At 47.5% G+C, this 18,947-nt stretch overlaps 1 protein-coding gene across 1 annotated transcript in view; it reads left to right on the top strand.

Moving 5' to 3' along the window:
- LOC8037502 (glycine receptor subunit alpha-1) overlaps positions 1-18,947 on the top strand; it is a 49,989-nt gene that overhangs the window by 14,259 nt on the left and 16,783 nt on the right. Inside the window, exon 3 of the mRNA XM_040217826.3 lies at positions 4,353-4,420. Within this exon, the coding sequence (XP_040073760.3) occupies positions 4,353-4,420 (68 nt within the window). The remainder of the gene's footprint in view (positions 1-4,352; positions 4,421-18,947) is intronic.

The following is an 18,947-nucleotide window of genomic DNA, read 5'->3' as shown; positions in this document are numbered from 1 at the left end:
AGGAGGGGCATGACGGTCTACATCACGTACAAGCGAAGCACTGTCAAATACGCTATTTACGATTTTGTACAGAAATACCAAGTTGCGCTCTGCTCTTCTATTGGTCAATGGTATCAACGAAATCTTATGAAGCAGAAACGTGTAGTCAAAATAGAAACGGCGTTGGAAGTAGCGATCATAAACATTACGTATTATTTGTGTTGCATATTTTCGATGGTCATTGCTTGTGTTCTTGGTAACGAATTTCAGGCCACAGAAGCGAGCTCAAGCCTAGACCTGTAGGGCAAAAAATAAAGGTATAATGGGGACCGGTTCTTGAATGGCTGAGTAATGCGGCATGTAATACACAACATTCTCGCCGCCCTACCAACAATAAACGACACATAGTTTAGGGTCGGCTGAACTTCGGGGAGGGGGGGGGGGGCTTATAAGGCTTTAACCCCTCCCACCCCCCCTTCCCTGGCTACGCCCCTGTTGCGGAGTGACTTTGGATACATTCGATATCTTCTACTGTATTAAACTTTTCTGAGAGGGAAATCTTGCCACCCAATGTTATTGCGTTCAATCGTTGACTCAAGCTCCGGTGCTCAGTTGCCGGTGGAGAGCTTGCGAAAGGTCCCGACTAAGGAAGGCACGATCTGTTATGTTGAGCGTCACGCAAAAATTAGTATCCGGTTTCAGTTTCTTTTTTAAAACTTCCCCTTCTAGTGAGTCACACGAAGGCTTCATCCGGAGCGCTGTTTCCCTAGTGAGAGGTGGTGGGTATTAGGTTTGCCAACACCCAAAGCAATGCCATAGATAAGAAGAAAAAAAAAAATAGCCCATCGAGTGGCAAGGCTACGGCCGAAAGACATGGAGAATCATGCGGACTGTCAAACCTCTCTTTGTGGTTAACAGAGTGTTTACGGCTGAGCTTAGTCTAGTTTGTTTCCCGAAATGAACGGAAATGAACGGGGTCTTTTTTAGATGGCAAGTCTTCCTGCTTTCGTGCTCATTCCCGCTTCTTTTTTCCTCCGCAAATAAAAACGTAACGTGAAGCAAATAAGTTGTCAAATTATTGTAGCATTACTCTGGAGATCATGCAGTTAGTAACTCGTTACACAATTATAGAGAAATGTAATGGGTTATAAGTAATTTGTTACTTGCGGCAGATTACGTATAACTGTGTTAGGGTGCACGGGGTAGTTGGTTCTTACTGACAAAAGGACAAACAGCGTGCAAAAAACAGAGACAAAGTCGAATAGCTGCGCACAGGACAAGCTTCGACTCTCTCAACCGAGCTCTAATAAAAACCTAAATTAGGAACATCAAGCACATCACGGGGTTGTCAATCGACACGTATCTAAAAATGCAATCTCTTTGTTGTGTAAATTGAGCGACGTCTTGCTGACGTATTTCGTACGTTTTCTTTTAATCGCATAGGCTTCTAAAATTTCCCTAGTCATTCGATATCTGCCCTTGCCAATAATCTCTGTATTTTTGAAGATGGGCCGTATTTGTCTATCCTTCCTGTAGTAAGGTGGTAAGCTGGGCAACTTTGTACCGGTCGAACACGATGAAAAAATAGCACCTCGTCTTTTTGTGTCCTATATTTTTCATAGTGTCTATATATCCAGCACGCTGCCGACATTAGGGAGTTTCAAAATAGGTTGCCTCAAGTTAAGGCGACCCATAAGATATAGAGGGACACGAGGACAGAAATACTCGCGCTGCCGGCTTATGGAATAGGGTTTTTGGAATACGTAGCGTGACATGCTTGCGTTTCTCGCTTGCCGCGCCAATACGGCTAACAGGTGACATGAATAAAGTGAGAAATCAAAGGAAACGTAATATATATGTTTGCGCTTAACAAACACATTGTATTGCTTGTGTCGCAAATATCGGATGGGAAGGTCCGTCCTCCCCCGCTCCTGGGTACCATGTCCGCTCCTGGGTACCACGGCCGCATGCTGGACTAATAGAAACTCCGATCTATTAACAAAACAAAATTGTAGATACGATAACCTTCTGGTCTTAGTACGTTCTATACAAGCACGCACTAGTAACTCTTTCGAAATGGGTGGGGGGAGGGAGGGAGGGAGAGGGGGGGGGGGGAGGGATACCGACTCTAGAGGTTCTACGACTCTAAAGATCCAACGCCTCAAAAGGTCCATTATTGGACCTCCTGGCTCGTTGGACGTTTTCACGCGTTAGACCTCTTGACTCGTCGTGGATCTTTTGACAAATTGGATCTCTTGACGAGTTGGACCTCTTGACCCACATTGGACTTCGAAGAAAGTCGGAGCAAGAGGAGGAAAATGAGCAAAAAAATACAAAACAACGATAAATGACGGCTTTCAGTCGGCAAAGACGTGTGTGACGGTCACTGCAGTGCAACGGTGTGGGATCCCGCAAATAAAAACAAAGCAACAAAGAGGTGGAGGATGGGAGAAGAGGATACAGTGACCTCGGGGGCGACAGAGTTCTGGGATCCTGAATGGCTGGCTGTGTCACGGCGTTGTGCGTTTTCCGTTTCTATCGGCTGATGACCGAAGCCATCTCTTCGTGCGGTATGCTTGACTACCGGAGGAATTTCCCGAGAGTCGTGCGCGCTGTATGGTAGCGGGGACGCAAGTTGTTTCTTGAATATAGAAACCAAGTTCGAGTTCAAGTTCATGTTTATTGTTTTTATCCAACGGAGAGGGAGAAGGAGAAAAAAAAGCAGACTGGTTGTCGCTTGACATTGTTCCTCCTCCCCACTAGCAACAAGATAATATATTTTACATACTAGTGACTCGTAAAACAAGGTTTACATCGGAGTTAGTCGGTGAATTGTTTACGGGGTGTGATACGCAGCACAAGCTCAACTGGCAGGAAATGTTAGGTTTTGTGAATGATTTGGACAGCGTGATGTTTGTCACTCATCCAGAGGGTCAACATGTCTTTGCGCAGTACAGTGCCGATATGTCCAGTGCCATATCGGTGGATGAGAGTGGATGACGTGTACGTAGCTCAAGTACTCTACTCAAGTCACGGTAGTTCAACTACTGTTTTGAGTAGTTTAGTAACTTTTGAAGAACATTTTCACTTTGGTAATTATTAGTTTACTTTAACTATAATTTGCAGACAATTTATCATCTAGTTATAAATTACATTCAAAATTTAGTGTATTTTTTATTATCAATAAACATTCGCTCAAGTGCCAAAAAATATATCAACGGGTTACCTGATGTTCACAGAGAAGGGGTAGACAGTTAGCACAATTCAGAGAGAAAGATATTTCTTTCTGGTATGAACGACAGTCGCAACCGGGCGCGTAACGCGAAAGTGCGCCTGGAAGACTGTGTTTGAAGTGGGGCGGAGTAACCGCTGCATTAGCGCCGGAGACTGGCGCTTGTGACCCTAAACTTCCGGAGACAAGAAGTGCGCATCTTTGTTCAATTATTTAGTTTTTTCTTGGTTGTCTAATTTCTGTATTCATTTAGGGCAAACGCGAGATAGATGACGGACTGAGGACTCGTTTTTGGAGAAGCAGCGATCGAGAAATATTTGGGTAGTGGCGGGGAAAGAAGAAAACCGGCCGAAACAAGCTGGTAACCGCACGGAAGCGTCAGGTGATCTATTTGGGTTGACCTTGCCTGGCAAAACTTAGGATGTGGAAGACTTCCGGGCTTGGTGTTTTACACAAAGAAAACAATAAACAGTCGAGCACACATCGAGCACAATGAACAGTCAAGCACAGAAGCAAAACCTTCAGACAGTGTGACTCTGAATTAGGTTAACGGAATTTCATTTATGTATAAAACAGCTGTTCTTTGTTGCTATACTATAAGAAAAAAAAAAGCGCGTGTTTTAGTCTGGATATATTCAGTGACATTTCCGTTTTCCGTAAAACGTTAAGATACCACACGGCAACCATTTAGCGCTCGTAGTTTCCACACCTCTCTTACTTCCGCTGGTCAATTTTATGTTATCTGGTCCTTTGATCGGCAATGTTTGTTCGCTTGGTTTTTACTTTTTTATTGTGTGTACCAAAGTGAAGACCACTGTGTTCGTTCTTGGACACATTAAATAAAGATTTATTATTATTATTAATAATATTATAAAAAAGTAACTTGGAACGTAATTTGCTTCTTATTAAAGTAGTTACCAATTTACTGGAATACTTTGGAATCGAGCAATTTCTACTCTACCCAAATTGCTTTTGACACCGATACTGAGTAACTTAACTTTTTTTAGTAACTTGTACATGTGTGCGTCCACGCTCTCATCTCCTCATCTACTTCACTTTGTCTCCGTATATTCGAATTTCGGAAGTCCTTTAAATATACTGCTGAGTCCTGACTTCACACCTGTCTTCCTTGTGCCAACAGGACGGCCAGTCGCTGTGAACGTCTCGGTGTCTGTGCTGAACATCAGGTCCGTGGATGAGGCTCGTCAGGTAAGATGCGCCACTTTCCGGGCGAGACACGCATTTACCCATCTTTAGGTGAGGCTTTAGAGGTTAACAAGTGCTTTGTCTTAATCATGACTATATGTCCGCGGCTGACAAACCTATGTAATCGGTCTGGGCGTACCAATTGGGTGAGCCATCTGACCAATTGTTGATGTCGCTATCGATGGTCGACAGGGTCAATGATATTGAGTACAAAGCGCAAGATATTGAGTACACTTCGAAGATGGAAATAGTCTAAAGATGTGCGGGAAGCCAATGTGCGGGAAAGTTAGAAGGCTGGACTCACCATTTCTCCTAATGCGAACAAATAGAATTATGACTCTAGAGCTGTATAGGCAAATCTCCCGTTTGAAGTTGGTGTTATTTTTGTTACAATATAAATTTAGGCTTCATGTACATGATTACTACAGCCGTTAATGAGACGAACCACAACTCACCATAATCAGAACTCATTGACACCAATCTTCGCTCGCACTAATTGTTTCAACCATGTTGAAATTAACCTGAGACTGGGGTAGAGAAGAAACATCAAAAGGTAGAAGCGACAGAAAATAGACCGGACGGCAGGACGACGTCGTCCTGTCTCTTTTCTTTCCCTTCTACGTTTTAATGTTTCTTCTCTACCCCAGTCTCAGGTTAATTTCAACATGGTTAATATTCACCAGCTCGCCTGCACCCTTGCGATTTTTTCTAATTGTTTCAAGTTTTTCTTCTTTCCCCGCACCGTCACTGAATGGAATGGTTTACCCTCCGTCATTTTTTAGAGTGCGGATTTGTTTTCGACGCTGTTGATGCGTTTTATTCTGGAATGTTATAATTGACATATACGCGAATTTACAAGTCGTAAAGGGTTAGGTATTTCCAGCGTATTTTTTTTTTTTTACTTTGTAGGGTGATTTTTTTAGAACGAGACCTTTTGTACCTGTATGTGTATTTGTGCGTGCGAATATGATTCACCCTCTGTTTCTGATAGTTCGACTATTAATCCACTTTTTGTATGTATCCCCCTCCCTCCCCCCCGTTCCTGCTTGGGCCGACCGCTAGCCCGAGAAGGAGTGATGTTAGCGCAGTTTTAAGAATGTGCTAATATGCATCAGATGTTCCAGGAAAAAAAAAACCGTTTTGTTAGGTGATAGCAGAAGTGATAGCAGAGCATTTTTAAGAATGTGCCGTTATCGATTGGGTGGCGCTCTTCTCAATCACACGGACCCAGCAAACAGCTCCAGGTCGTAAGGTATTTGCTACGTCACCTTCGAGGGTTCAGTGCGGGTCGCAAGTTGGACACGGGAGCTGCGTGAGCGTTTGGCTGTGATTCTTTTGTTGAACGATTAAACCCTACTCTCAACCAGACGCTCACATACATCTTTTGTACAATTTGTGCCCCGTGCTGACTCGTCGTATGTATAACGTGGAAAATCAAGCGCCTCGGCCTTGCTATCTAGGAGGTACTGACCCTGTTCACCCTCTTATCCTTATATAGACCAATGTTTTTTCGCTATACATGACTGCTACCATCTTTTCGCGCTACATCACCGAGGTGATAGGACACATCAGAAGCTGGCATAGCCCACGGATAGACCATAGGTGTACGTAGGTCACTCGGCATTTCACACAAGGCCCAGTCATGAATATTGACGTCAGTGCCCCGGCCCTTGTCCAGACGGATTCGTTGGATGAGCGCACTCTGCAGAGTGCCTAACGCAAACTTCCCGCCAAGCTTAAAGGGACCGCGCGACGATATTGAATTGGAATGTTTCACACTCTACACGAGCTAATCGGGACCAGTGTGACCCATGACATTTGTTCGCATGCAACTCAATAAGCTCCTTTTTATCGGGGGGTAATTTCAAGAATAAAAACAGTCTTTTTTTTTTTCCAGTTCGTAAAGATAGCAGTGTTGACGTGGGAAGAGCGAGTTACTTATAGCGACAATATTCAAATGCAGCCCATAGATTAAATACGAGCACCGCGTGAGCACCCGATGTGAGTTCGTGACAATGAATATATGAATCGAGGAGCATTCGGGTTGGGGCTCATGTCTGATCGCGCCAATGACGGGGATAGCCGAGCTCGAATAATATATGGAGCTCAGCATGTGCTTCGTGCTTTGCCGAACGCTAGCGCGCAGCTACGATGAACATTGGTGGCATACGTGTAACCACACCAGATCACGTGGCCGCCCGTTCTGGCTGCTAGCTGAGGGTGTGTACTGCGTTTGTTCTGGCTGAGGGTGTGTACTGCGTTTGCTTCTACCTTATCGTTTTTTGCAACTGTCGCTGTACGAACAGAAAACGTAAAGCATCTGTCGTAAGTAATGAACGTCAGGATTAATTACGAGCGGTATTTACTAAAAGTAAAACCATTCCTTGCTCTTTTTAACGAGTGCATTTCGTCACGGCGGAGTGCACGCGAGCCTCTTTGAGTCAGGGGCACAACTCTCCCGAATGGTGAGCGTCGAGCCAAGAGAGCCCGGTTTATCATCTAGAAGACAAGGCCTGCGCATGACGTCATAACCAGTGGACTTCCGACCCGTTCCAAGTGGCAAACACGCTGAAGCTGGACGCCAGTGGCCGCCAAGCTGCACTCACGCGTTCGTCTTGGCGCGAGCTGGGCGCCGCTTTGTGAATCCAGTAGTGGTGACGTTTGGGGGAGGCGCACGCCTTGTCTTCTATCTTGTATTTGTTTAACACAGCCTACGACGCAGGCGGGTAAAGCGCGACAAAAAACAAAGCAGTGCACGCTAAAGTTTTACGTAGAGCTCGAAGCTTCCGAGAAAACGCCCCCGTGATTAGCGACACTTAAAACTTTGCACGCGAGAACCTCGGAGGCCACAAAGGAGGTCAAAAACGCACGGAGACGTGAGTAAAGACCGGTAGCATGTGACGTAGGGCGGTTTCTGCCTGAAAACACCGAAATCACTCGACAGTGAAAAGAGCGTCATTATAAGGCGAACGCTGATTAGACCATCATCGCGGCAGATTCGAACGTAAACTGAACACCGTCATCAAATCGAAAAAATTAACCCGTTGCGCTATTTGCCTGCCTGTCTCTCCCCAAGTCAAAGCAGCGCGTATTGGGTTACCAGGATCCTACTTCGTCCGGGATTTAAATATCCGTGTCTCGGCAAGGCTGTGATGGCCGCGTTAACCGCTTTTAGACTGCGGCCGATGACATCCCGGCACCACGCTGGCGCGCTGCCAGCGCCGACGAGCCCCCTGTGAATGCGTCGCGAGCAAAGAAGCGACAAGGTGTCTTCCGAGTGTCAACCGATTGAACACCTCTTTAAAGCTTCGTACGGAACCCTCCATGAGCCTTTCTTTCTCGTGTTGTTCTCACCGCATGCCATCAGAATGTCACGTGAAGCCTGAAGGTCATGCTGTCGCGAGGCATACATTTTCTCCGTTAAAATCCGCGGGCAAATTGTTACATGGCCAAATGATGTTTTCCCCACTAAACTTAGTTGTGAAGTTGATGTCGTGTGTCCTGGGGCGTCAATGACATCATGACGTCATGGTACCTCAGGTTTCCTGACGTCACTTTCCCCGCTAAATTGAAAGAAGAAATCGACGACACGTTACGATAATTTTTTTTAAACCCTTTTTAAGTGCTGTCGAACATTCGTGGCGGTCAGTCCTTCCTGTGCTAAGCGCTCGGTTGGATGAATGGTTTGCTTACATGATGTCAGGTCAGATTACGTCATAGGGGCATTTTATGTACGCGATATGCTCATTGTCGCTCGGTTGAAAAAGGGCGCCACTGGTTTGTGTGTCTACTATTAGCTTACTGGGGCGGTGACCCTTTAAAATTGTGCACGGACACGATTCTATAGGTTCTGTTGCTAATATTTGATGTCGTGAATCATATGAAGCGGGCCAGTAATACGTCGTTACTCATCATAAAAAAAAAGAAAACACATTTGACATTGCTTTCCCTTAAGAAACAATAAGTGCGATCACAGGAGTGGCCGGGTTTCTCGGTTACTGAAGGTCCGCTCATGTCTGCGACGGTATTGTGGACGGATTATGGAGCGAAAATTTCTGTCTTTTGTTTAGTGATTATAACGGAATGGCTTCAGATGAAGCACCAACTTGGGCGTTCAAGTGTCCTGTGTTATGTTAACTTGTGTGAACAAAAATAGACAATGGGCATATGTCGTGTTCTCTTTAAAAGATTCGCGCAGTGTACACCTCCAGAGAATTGAAAACCTAATAAAAAAAATTGAAACAGAAAGAAAAATGTTGCGTTTTGAATAATATGAAAGTCGAAATTCAAGCTCATATTTTTGTTTTGGGCGTCGCAGACTTTTTGGTTTTGTGTGCAAAATCACAAACTCTGAATCGTATGTTTCCAGCAGGGAATATTGGTGAATCATTTGCGTCAATTCAGCCACACAAGTTTGAGGGTGTTCTCCACGATGGACATGTAGAGTAATGCACTGAAGAGAAGCTTCCTTTCAGATGGAGCAGGGTGGCCTCCGTTTGTTCAACTGTACACACATTCCCAGGGGCTCGTTACGCGCTCCAATATGCGTTATTCGCCGAGTGTCTGCGCTCTCTTTTTATTTGTGCATTGATTTGTCATAATGTGTGGGCGTTTATTTCACTAAGAAAAAAGAAAAGAAGAAAAGTCTTCACGAGTATCCATGTTTTATTGGCTCGACTTGGGCGTCAAGCATCGACTCGAAATGGACGTCGAGAATCAAGCAGCACTAGGATAATACCGAGGCAGACTATAAACAAACCAAAATAATACGTCTCGGCTACCGGGATGACTACTCCAGAAGCCAGTCAAATATAGGCGTGAAAGAATAAACAATAATTGTTGTTTCATTTTATGGATTTTTTTTTTCTAGCACACATGGGACTAAACTGTCTCCCAAATAGAGTTTATATCTAGAACTCGACGCGAAAAGGAGTGTTGTCCTTCTAACCATCATTTTGATACTACAGCACGCTCATGTTCCTGTGTCATTGATGAAGAAATTAACGACTCCGCGGTCCTCCTGAAATAAAAGGGTTCGAGGAACGCCGTATCCTACAACAGTGACTCTTTGCCGTAATCAACCCCCGTCATGCCGCAAAATTCCCCCTCCCCTTTCCCTACGCGACGTCGCGAGCAACGTGTCTGACCATTGATGCGGACGAGAAGTTTCCGACAAGTATCTTCAAGGGTCAGACACAGGCACGGCAAAACGTCCGACATGTCGTCCGACACGTCGAAAGCATAGATGGATCCCACATAATTTTGTTCCGACGTGTCGTACGACGGATCCACCGTTTCGTCTCCTATAGACCTGAGGCCAGATTCTCAAAACTATCTTACGAAAAAAAGTCCATAAATATAACTTACGGTAAAGTTACAAACTTCTCATTATTATCGAAGCAAAGTGTTTTTAACATCTGTATGAGATAAGACAACATTTTACGAAAGGTGTTCAAAACCCAGTTTGCGAACTCTTTCGTGACTATTCATCCAAATGGCTGCCTCTCCAGTAAGTGCTGGAAGAAGAGCCCGATACCCCGAAGAAGCTTACGGCAGCAGCGTGTACATGACTCGTCGGACACTGAAGACGAACGATCACGGATTATCGCCGTGAGAGATACTACCGCTTGCCAAGGCCTACCGTGCAGAAGCCCTACGACGTGCTGGCATCGACGCTTCTTCGCCCGACAGCTCGATGTCGTTCGCTGCACGTGAGGCTTTTATCCACTCGATGGAAACTAAACCAGATCCGACTTTCTGTACCCTCGGCTCTTGGCAGGCGGGACTACGCGAATGTTGATGATCCCTCTTCCCCCGTGGCCACGTGACGTCACTGAATGAAACGTACGACTAGGTGCGTCCGCTCGTTTAGTCCCCAGCGCTGAGCGTCACGCGAGCGACACCGGTTGCTCCGACCTCGTTTCCCATCACGCGATGGTTACGCTGTTCTCTCACGCTCTTCGGTTCCTCGTAGCAGTGGCGTCACGGTGCGATTTTTCTCCAACAAGAATGATGGTCTTCGATTTTTTTTAAGCTTGACACTCGGACTGACGAACCTGAGTGGCCGTGAATATTGGGCAAGAGTGTGTACCCATGTCCTGGTTTGCATGGGCCTCACTCTGCGGCCGAACCCGACTTAGACGAGCGTTTCAAGTTACTTGTGCCAAGTCTTAAAAAAAAAAAAAAAGCTGGATCACGCTACGCGTGTAGCACCAATGCGATATTCTTTCAGTTCTATTGAGCGAGTCAAGGTATTTCTCGCGGTGGGCCAAAGTGACTACTTTACAGATATTACATTAGCTAACTGATGAGATCCTTACTATCCAATCTGTAAGAAAACGGGCCTCGATAAAACGTTTAATTTTTATTTTCTTGTCAGGCCACGCCATAACGCACCCACCTTTTGTCTGCCAATAAACGTATTTTCATTAATTCATTCGACTAGACTGAATCTTTCGCAGTATTTGCGACATGCGACATCAAATGTATGCACTCAATCTCAGAATTATTTCGAGCCCACGGTAAAAGAATAAGCAGCGCAAAGACAATAATCGGCGCGACGAATTGCAAAAATATAAATGGAGATGGGAAGAGTTCCCGGGCTGCCTGGCATAGTAGCGCCAGTCACTTCTCTCGTAAACCGTTACGAGGCGACGCAGCGCTCAGGTGCACATAACCGCAGACATATGGACCGTTCTCCATGAATATCGGCGCAGCGAAAAGGCTGAGCGCATTGGCGGGGTGTAGCCGCTTGCTCCCTACTAGACCCTATTCAAAACCCAATCAAGCAACATTGGCGGTCGCCATTTTTCGAGTCTTTATATCCTTTGGCTAGATGGCGCAAACTACCGCCCGTTACAAAGGGTATAGCTATTAGCATCTATCTATCCATCTATCAATCACAAAGCGCGTGATTGCATCCGAGTCCTCGCCAAACACTGACGCAGCACTCGTTTTTGATGCGAGCCAAGCCGAGCTCCCGCCGAACGTTGACGTAACTTCCTGCCCAATACACGCTCAGAGTACGTGCCCAAACAACGGCTTATACCTCGGCTAATTGGCGCAGAAGCTACTAGATGGCGTGCACTTTTGAAACGGGTCTATTGCAGAACCGCGTCGAAGGTCTCTTTTTTTTCCGGTGCCGTGCCGATGGGAGGAGCCAGAAACCGGCGAAACCACTCGTGAAACAAAGGGTCGTCCGAGCGCTCCCTTGGCCACGTTCAAGGATGTGCCCCTTGCTCGCGTGAAAGACGGAGCCGAGGCTGACAAACAAAGGCGGAACGAGGAACCACGTGAAGGTCCCGGCCCTTTTGACGCGGCAGGGGGGTACGTCGACGAGGCGGTGGGGTTGCGAGTGCCGATGCACCACGATGTGCAAGGATTAATTGCTCCGGGCCAATGGAGACGTCGGCGCTGTTCCGGTGATTAACTGGACCGGTAGCACAAATCGCGTAGTTTTGACTTTCCGTCGAGTGCAATGAAGGTGCGGTGGCACGTGATTGGGAAGTTCAACGAGCATCAAGGGGGGATTGTGACGTTACGTCACGGGACACCGTGATGTCACAGTATAATGGCGACCTTTATATCCCCTCTATATTTAGCGGGAAAATGATGTCACGCGACCAGACGTCATGCGACGTCAGGTCACTTAACACCTCGGCATCATATCACATGGTGTCAAATTACCGGCTAAAGTTTGCGGGGGGATAAATGTAAAGTGTGTAAAGACCAATACGAGCAAGGAAGGGGAAGAGAGGGTTTCTAAACAAAGTATAAAATAACTTTAACCATCCGAGTCTCTCAGCGATACAACGCGACAGAATTAGATTGACCCAATAGCGATGGAGCTGATGATCAAAATTCCGGACTTGTTTTGTAGATACTGCGGGACAGAAGTCGGCCTTGAAAGGTCGCTACTTACTCGAATGTCCGCCATAGATGGGCGGATGTAGTAAGTGCAGTTCGGGTGCTAACCTGGAATCTGCGCCACCCAACACGAATGCGCAACGGTGCAACTACCGCCCTTGTCAAAGTCACGAGGAGTGGAAAGTGAACGAGAGGACCTGGGAAAGGAGATGCACGAAAGGTGACCCCAGAATAAGTTTCTCCGTATAATAGTAAATATTAACAAATTAAGTGCAATAATCGTGTGAGTTTACAATTATTTATTAAATGGGAGAAGCAATCGGAAAGAAAATCTGCCAGCCGCCGGCTTCCTGCGAATTGCAAATGCCTCGTGTAAGGGACGAAACAAGATCGTGTTTTTCTCGCAGCAAAAATAAACTACATATGCACCGCTGAACGCACAGTCTTCGCTAAAATGCATGGCGCTAGTGGTTGGGACCAGATGTTAAAGCTTTAAAGTATGCCTTCCTTGAATTAAAAATTTCAGTGAGAAAATACCGCCAAACGAAACCAGCGAATACTTGATATGAATAACGTCTGCGAAAAGAAGAGAATAATTTTCTTATAAAAATTATGGAAATCGCTTGTACCTTTTGAGTTAGACGACGCTAAGTTCTGACAGTTCATCATTTGGCCTGGACTCTCAACCATTAGTTGTACATTTGGGCTTAGACTGAGTGTTCGGTGGTGCGCAGTTTATTTTGACGGTGAAAAAAACATGGTTATCCTTTAGTTCTCCCGAACACCCGATGCGCCAGAAGACATGAAGGCAACAATGGTGAAGGGCGGCCCGGATAGGACACCAGTTTGTGCTCTGCACAGAATTTGCTGGACGCATGCGGAGGTTTTTCTTACGCGCTCGGTCTGCTTTGGGACTACTTTTTTTTTTTTTTTTTTGAGGGGGGGGGCGGGGTGTTGGGGGGGGGGGGGCAATGCTACGCGTCGCTAGCCACTTTGGACAAAGCTTTGGAGCAAGCTCATGACGGTGGTCCGAGCGTAGCCACTCGCAGGCTCTGCAGGCTGTTCCTCAAGGTAGCCGCCGTTTTGCCAGTCCCTAACCTCCCGAAAAAAAGAAAGGGAAGATAAGGCCATCGAGGAAGCGGGGAATGCCTTGCTGTTTTTGCTGTATGTCCTTTTTGTATGATTAACAGCCTTTCGAGGTTTGTCCTAGTTGTCGAACCCCACACTAATAAATAATAATGAAGATGAGAATGCACTAACGAGCAATATAATTGCAGCTTTAACCAACTTGGAACCAAACATATAAATCTGTATAAGATGCCAATGGATTGAGAGATGTTCTTATGGATCTTATTCATTTATTTCTTGCGGTATGTCTTTTATTTTATGCTTTCAAAGTGATTTTTATTTAAATAAAAATATTTAGGCGAGAGAGTTTTATATCAGGCTAAACACGAGTATCAAACAGTGCTTTTGCTTTTCTGAAAAAATCAGAGCGTTCGGCCTATTTTTTTTATCTCGCACTTAGTTCGTCAGTTAGGTAACCTCCTATTGCAAGCAAATTAGAACCTGTAATACAAAGCAAATGAAGTGTCTTGCGTAAATAAAAAAAACCAAGCTGTTTTTTTTAATTAGTCAATTAAAAGTAAATTCAACTGTACTTTAGGTTACAGTAACTATTCCGCATTCTTATCAGTGATCGGACGGATTGATCAATCAATCTGCCATGTTTAAAGTACATCTATGACAAATATTCAATTTTCTTGTTACAGTGATTTAAATAATAATGATCAAATTTAAATACAACAAGTCCGATTTTGATGAAAATAAAAATAATGCAATTGAAATTGAAATTGAAATTTGATGACAATTAAACTTTGATGACAATAAATTAGTGCAAAGATGCAAGCGCTCTGGACAAGAATGACGATAATTTGATATAAATCGAATGCATTTAATTTAAATGAAATACGTACGTCTGACCTAAATAAATCTGATTTATGTGATCTAAAAAGTCGCGATTTTCTTTACTCTGAATGGTAATGATTTAGGGAAACTGCCCAATATTCTAACACCTCGAAGAGTTGCCCTAACTAATTACCATCTACCCTGGCGGTGTGTACTTACAATGAATACTGGTTGCACCTGTTAGCATCTGCTTGCTCTAGTGATGGCTAGATCCAAATTAGCTCGGTTGGTTCAGCGCTCCGCTAGTCTTGGGGAGGTTCCCTGGTTATTTTCCGGACCAGGTGGATTTTTTAGCGGAGAGCTAGTCACTGAAAAAGCGACTGGTAGCCGCCGAAGGAGTGAGTTGCTCTTCATATTGCCGCGCGCGCGCAGCTAACCGATTCGGCAGCGCGCCCGTGGCCGAATGGTTATGGTGCTTGGCTCCCACGCAAGGGGCCGAGGATCGATGCTTGGGAGCGGACGCACCTTTTTGTTATTTCTGTAAATGTCGCATTCTGCTGTATTTGACGATTCTGTTGCTTACTCGAGGTCCGAATGTACTGCGCGTCAAACCATCTACGTCGATTTTTCCAGAAGCCCACGCGTGTACATAAGGAGCTCCTCGTGGCGAGCAGGAATCAGTCTCGCCCCAGCGCTCGATCCTGTAGTTACGCCGAAATCGACGCCATACGCTAAACGTCTTCTATTTTGTGTTGGGTACAAGTTCTCCCCATTAAACGTTTAGTTTCTCCAGCCATTCGCCGCCTCATCAATTGTTATTCGTGATGTTTTGGTGGAGGTGCGGGGTACAGCTTACGCAGTATACCCCTATGGGGGCCCGCAGTGCAAGTCCGCTCCCCAGCGAAAGAAAACTTTTCGAGGAGGAATCCGTCGCGCGAGCAAGCCGTTGTATCAGGGGTCAGCCCCGAATTTGGTCTCTCGCCCGAGAACCGGAAGAAGAAGATCCCGACGATGACCGCTCCGCCGGTCGTCGTCCTGCCCGTCGCTGCGCTGACACTTATTTCCTCTCTTGGCGAGATCTATGAGGACGTCGAAATCTGGATCAACCAGTGCGATCGCGTGGCCAGCCACAACGGGTGGAGTGACGAACAGCGCCTGCTGAACCTCTATTTCTCACTAGAAGGTACTGCAAGGCGCTGGTTCGAAAACCATGACGCTTCCTTTACTTCGTGGGACTTTTGCAAGAACGAGCTGGCGCGTACGTTCGCCAGTCAATACCGAAGAGAGAGGGCCAACGACTTGCTGCGATCGAGGACCCAGGGCCTCAGTGAGAGCGTTACGAGTTTCGTGGAAGATGTCCTTCGCCTGAGCTCCCACGCCGATCCTAAAGCCACCGAGGAAAGAAAGCTGCGTATGCGTGGCGTGAAGGACGACATCTTGGGTGGAGTTGTGGGCAACCCACGGACGACCGTTCAAGGATTCGTCTCCGAGGCGACAAACATGGAGCGTGCCATCCTTTCAAGGGCAACCCACTACTAGCGGCACCCCGGCGTAGCTGCCCCCTCGCCTTCAGGATTGGACCACGGTTTCAGCCTGCCTGGAATTCGGGAGATTATTCGCGATGTTGTACGGGAAGAACTAAATAAGCTGCTGCCTACTGCTGAACTCCCGGTCTCGCTCTCCATCGCCAAGGTGGTTCGGGAAGAACTACATGGACCCTTCGAACAAAAGGCTCCAGACACCGTGACAGCCACCGAGGAGCCAACGTTGTCGTACGCCGGAATGGCCCGACGACCACCATCACCGCCTCGCCCATACGCCGCTCTGCCTCAACGTCAGTCTCCAGCGCAGCAGTGTGCCCGACGCCCTGACCGAAACAAGTCCCATATCCTCACCAGGAGCCCCGAGCACCACGGGAGACCGATGTATGGCGAACGGCCGACAGACGCCTTACCTCTGCGGAGAGGCCGGCCACGTCTACCGACGCTGCAGCTTCCGCCGTTTGGGCCTGCGAGGGTTTGCGCCTAACGACCCTCAGCCCCGCTTTGGTGAGCGGCCAAGAGGTATTGAGGAGTACCTGGGCCGATCGCCGTCCCCGATACCGGATGCACCCCAAGGATCTCGTTCGCCGTCCGCGCGACGTCCAGAGTCAATAGGGAGTTTTCGTAGATCGTTTTCGCCGTCCCGCAAGGTCCTCCGCAACCCGCTACGATAGCGGGAACTCCACAGTCAAAGCTATCGGCGCGCAGGCGTAGTAGCGACTTCCTCGTTGCGGAACGCTTAGCGGAGGGGGCAACGCGGTCTACGAAAACTCCCTATTACTTCACCATTCCCGCCGACAAAGCCGGTCCGCCATGTCTCGCCGGGAAAACTAAGCGCTGCAACCCTGGGAGGTGAAGTTGCCGTTCACTGACGAAGTAAAAAAACCTCCCCGAACATTGGAGGGCTTCCACTCTAACGACGATAGGCCGTGGAAGAACGCTTCTGTGACGGTGCCGAACAACCTCAGTATAATTATTGACTACCGCGATGCGAAGGCACACGTCGACACCGGGGCAGGCTACTCGGTTCTGAGTGGGAAGCTCTTTCGCCACCTTCGGAAAGTTACGACACCGTGGGATGGCCCGCAGATACGAACCGCTGGAGGAAATCTCATCATACCCGTCGGAAGAGGCACCGCTCGCGTCGAGATTTATGGCGAAACCTGTCCGGGGAAGTTCGTCGTTCTTCAGGACTGTACGACGGAATGGGTTTTTTGTACGAGTACGGCGCTGTCACCGATCTGGGAGCCAACAGGTTGACGTTACAAAAACCTGTCCTACTACCGAAGAAAACAAAAACTACGTAATCCGTGTTCCGTGCCGACCATGTGAACCTGCCGCCGCGATCATGTGTTTTTATACCTATCGGGACCAATGAAGCTTCCTGCGCCGAAGTTTTGCTCGAGGGCGGATCCAGTTTCTTCTAGAAAGAGGACTCAGGGTTGCGAGGAATGTAGCAGAGCTTAGAGACGTGCGCGCCACCCGATCCTCGTTACAAACTTCCGACAAGAGCCACAGCACCTTATTAAAGGTATCGCTGTGGGCCACCGCAACGAACTTCAGGACTCAGCCGTCATCACTTCACTCTCGGAAGAGTCGTCTTCATCGCAGCCCCAGAGAACGCCTCTCTCGGAACTCGACATCGATTCAAAGCTTCCTGCTACAGGACGACGCCTGCTTGACCTCCTAGGCTAGTTCACTGAGTGCTTTGCTACCTCCTCAAGTGTGGAACAAAAGACGGTAGTGAAGCACCGCATTGTTACCGACGACGAAGCGCTTTCTTTGCACAAATCCAAGTACAAAAAATGCTGAATGACGACATCATCCAGCCTTCAAGCAGTCTGTGGGCGTCGTCAGTCGTCCTGCTAAAGAAGAAGGGTGGGGCTCGGAGGTTCTGCGTTGGCTATCGTTGACTGAACGTCGGGATGAAGAAGGACGTCTACCCGCTGCCCGAGCCGACGACACCCTGGACAGACTTCGCCACACCCAATATTTTTCGTCAATGAACCTGAACAGTGGCTATTGGCAGATCGAAGTCGACGAGCGTAACCGTGATAAGAGGGCTTTCGTCACGCCCGACGGACTGTACGAGTTTGGAGTGAGGCCTTTTGGAGTTTGTACGGCAACCGCAACCCTTCAGCGTGTCATGAACACCGTGCTAGCAGGTCTGAAATGACAGAGCTGTCTTGTTTACCTAGACAACGTCGTTGTACTTTCAAGAGATTTCGACGAGCACCCGAGACGCCTTCGAGCCGTACTACGAGCGATCAAGACCGCTGGACTAACCCTCAAACCGACGAAATGCCGTTTTGCCTATGACGAACTACAGTTTTTAGCCCACGTCGTGAACAACGAAGGTGTTCGCCTTGACCCCAAGAAGACACGCGCGGCAGCCGCGTTTTTACCGCCGTCGGATAAGAAAGCCGTTACAAGATTACCCGCCTCGTTCAAGATTTCGCCCAGTTTTCTGCGTCGCTCATCCATCTCACAAAGAACACTGTGAAGTCTCAGTGGGAAGAACGACAGTGGGCACTTAACGAGGTCAGGTGGAGGCTTCAGACAAAATCCGATTCTCGGCCATTTTTACCAGTTCGAAGAATCGGAAATCCACGCCGACGCAAGTACCAGACTTGGTGCAGTACTGGTCCCGTGGCTGTAAGGTACAGAGAAAGTGTTCGCTTACGCAAGTCGATGTCTAAGGCGAAGGGAAACTACTCAACGACAGTAAAAGAATGCATTGCTGTGATCTGGGCGATAACAAAGTTTCCCCCGTACTTGTATGGTTGTCCATTCCGCGTGGTCACAGATCACCACTCCCTGTGCTGGCTCGCAAACCTCAAGGATCCCTTTGGACGCATCACGTGCTGGAGTCTCTGACTGCAAGAACTCGACATGATCCTTGCTTAAAAATCCGGTCGCAAACACAGTGACGCCGACTGTCTGTCGAGAGCCCCCGTCGAGTCACCACCTGCCAGCACCAACGACGAGAAGAACGAAAGTTTTCTCGGTGCAGCCAAGGTATACCGACATGGCACGACTTCAACGTGACGACTGCGAACTCCGTGCCGCGTTTCAGCACCTGGTAGGTCAAGGAAGTACCGTCCGCTGCATTTTCTCCCGATACTTGTCAAGCTTCACCATTCTACGAGGTGTTCTCTTCAAAAAGAACTTCGGGACCAGCAACCCAGCGTGGTTACTGATAATACCTACCAGTC

This window comes from Ixodes scapularis, unplaced genomic scaffold (assembly GCF_016920785.2).
Source record: "Ixodes scapularis isolate PalLabHiFi unplaced genomic scaffold, ASM1692078v2 PGA_scaffold8__174_contigs__length_109621045, whole genome shotgun sequence".
Taxonomy (NCBI): domain Eukaryota; kingdom Metazoa; phylum Arthropoda; class Arachnida; order Ixodida; family Ixodidae; genus Ixodes; species Ixodes scapularis.
The sequence above is the reverse complement of the archived record's forward strand: the minus strand, read 5'-3'. Positions and strand labels throughout refer to the sequence as shown.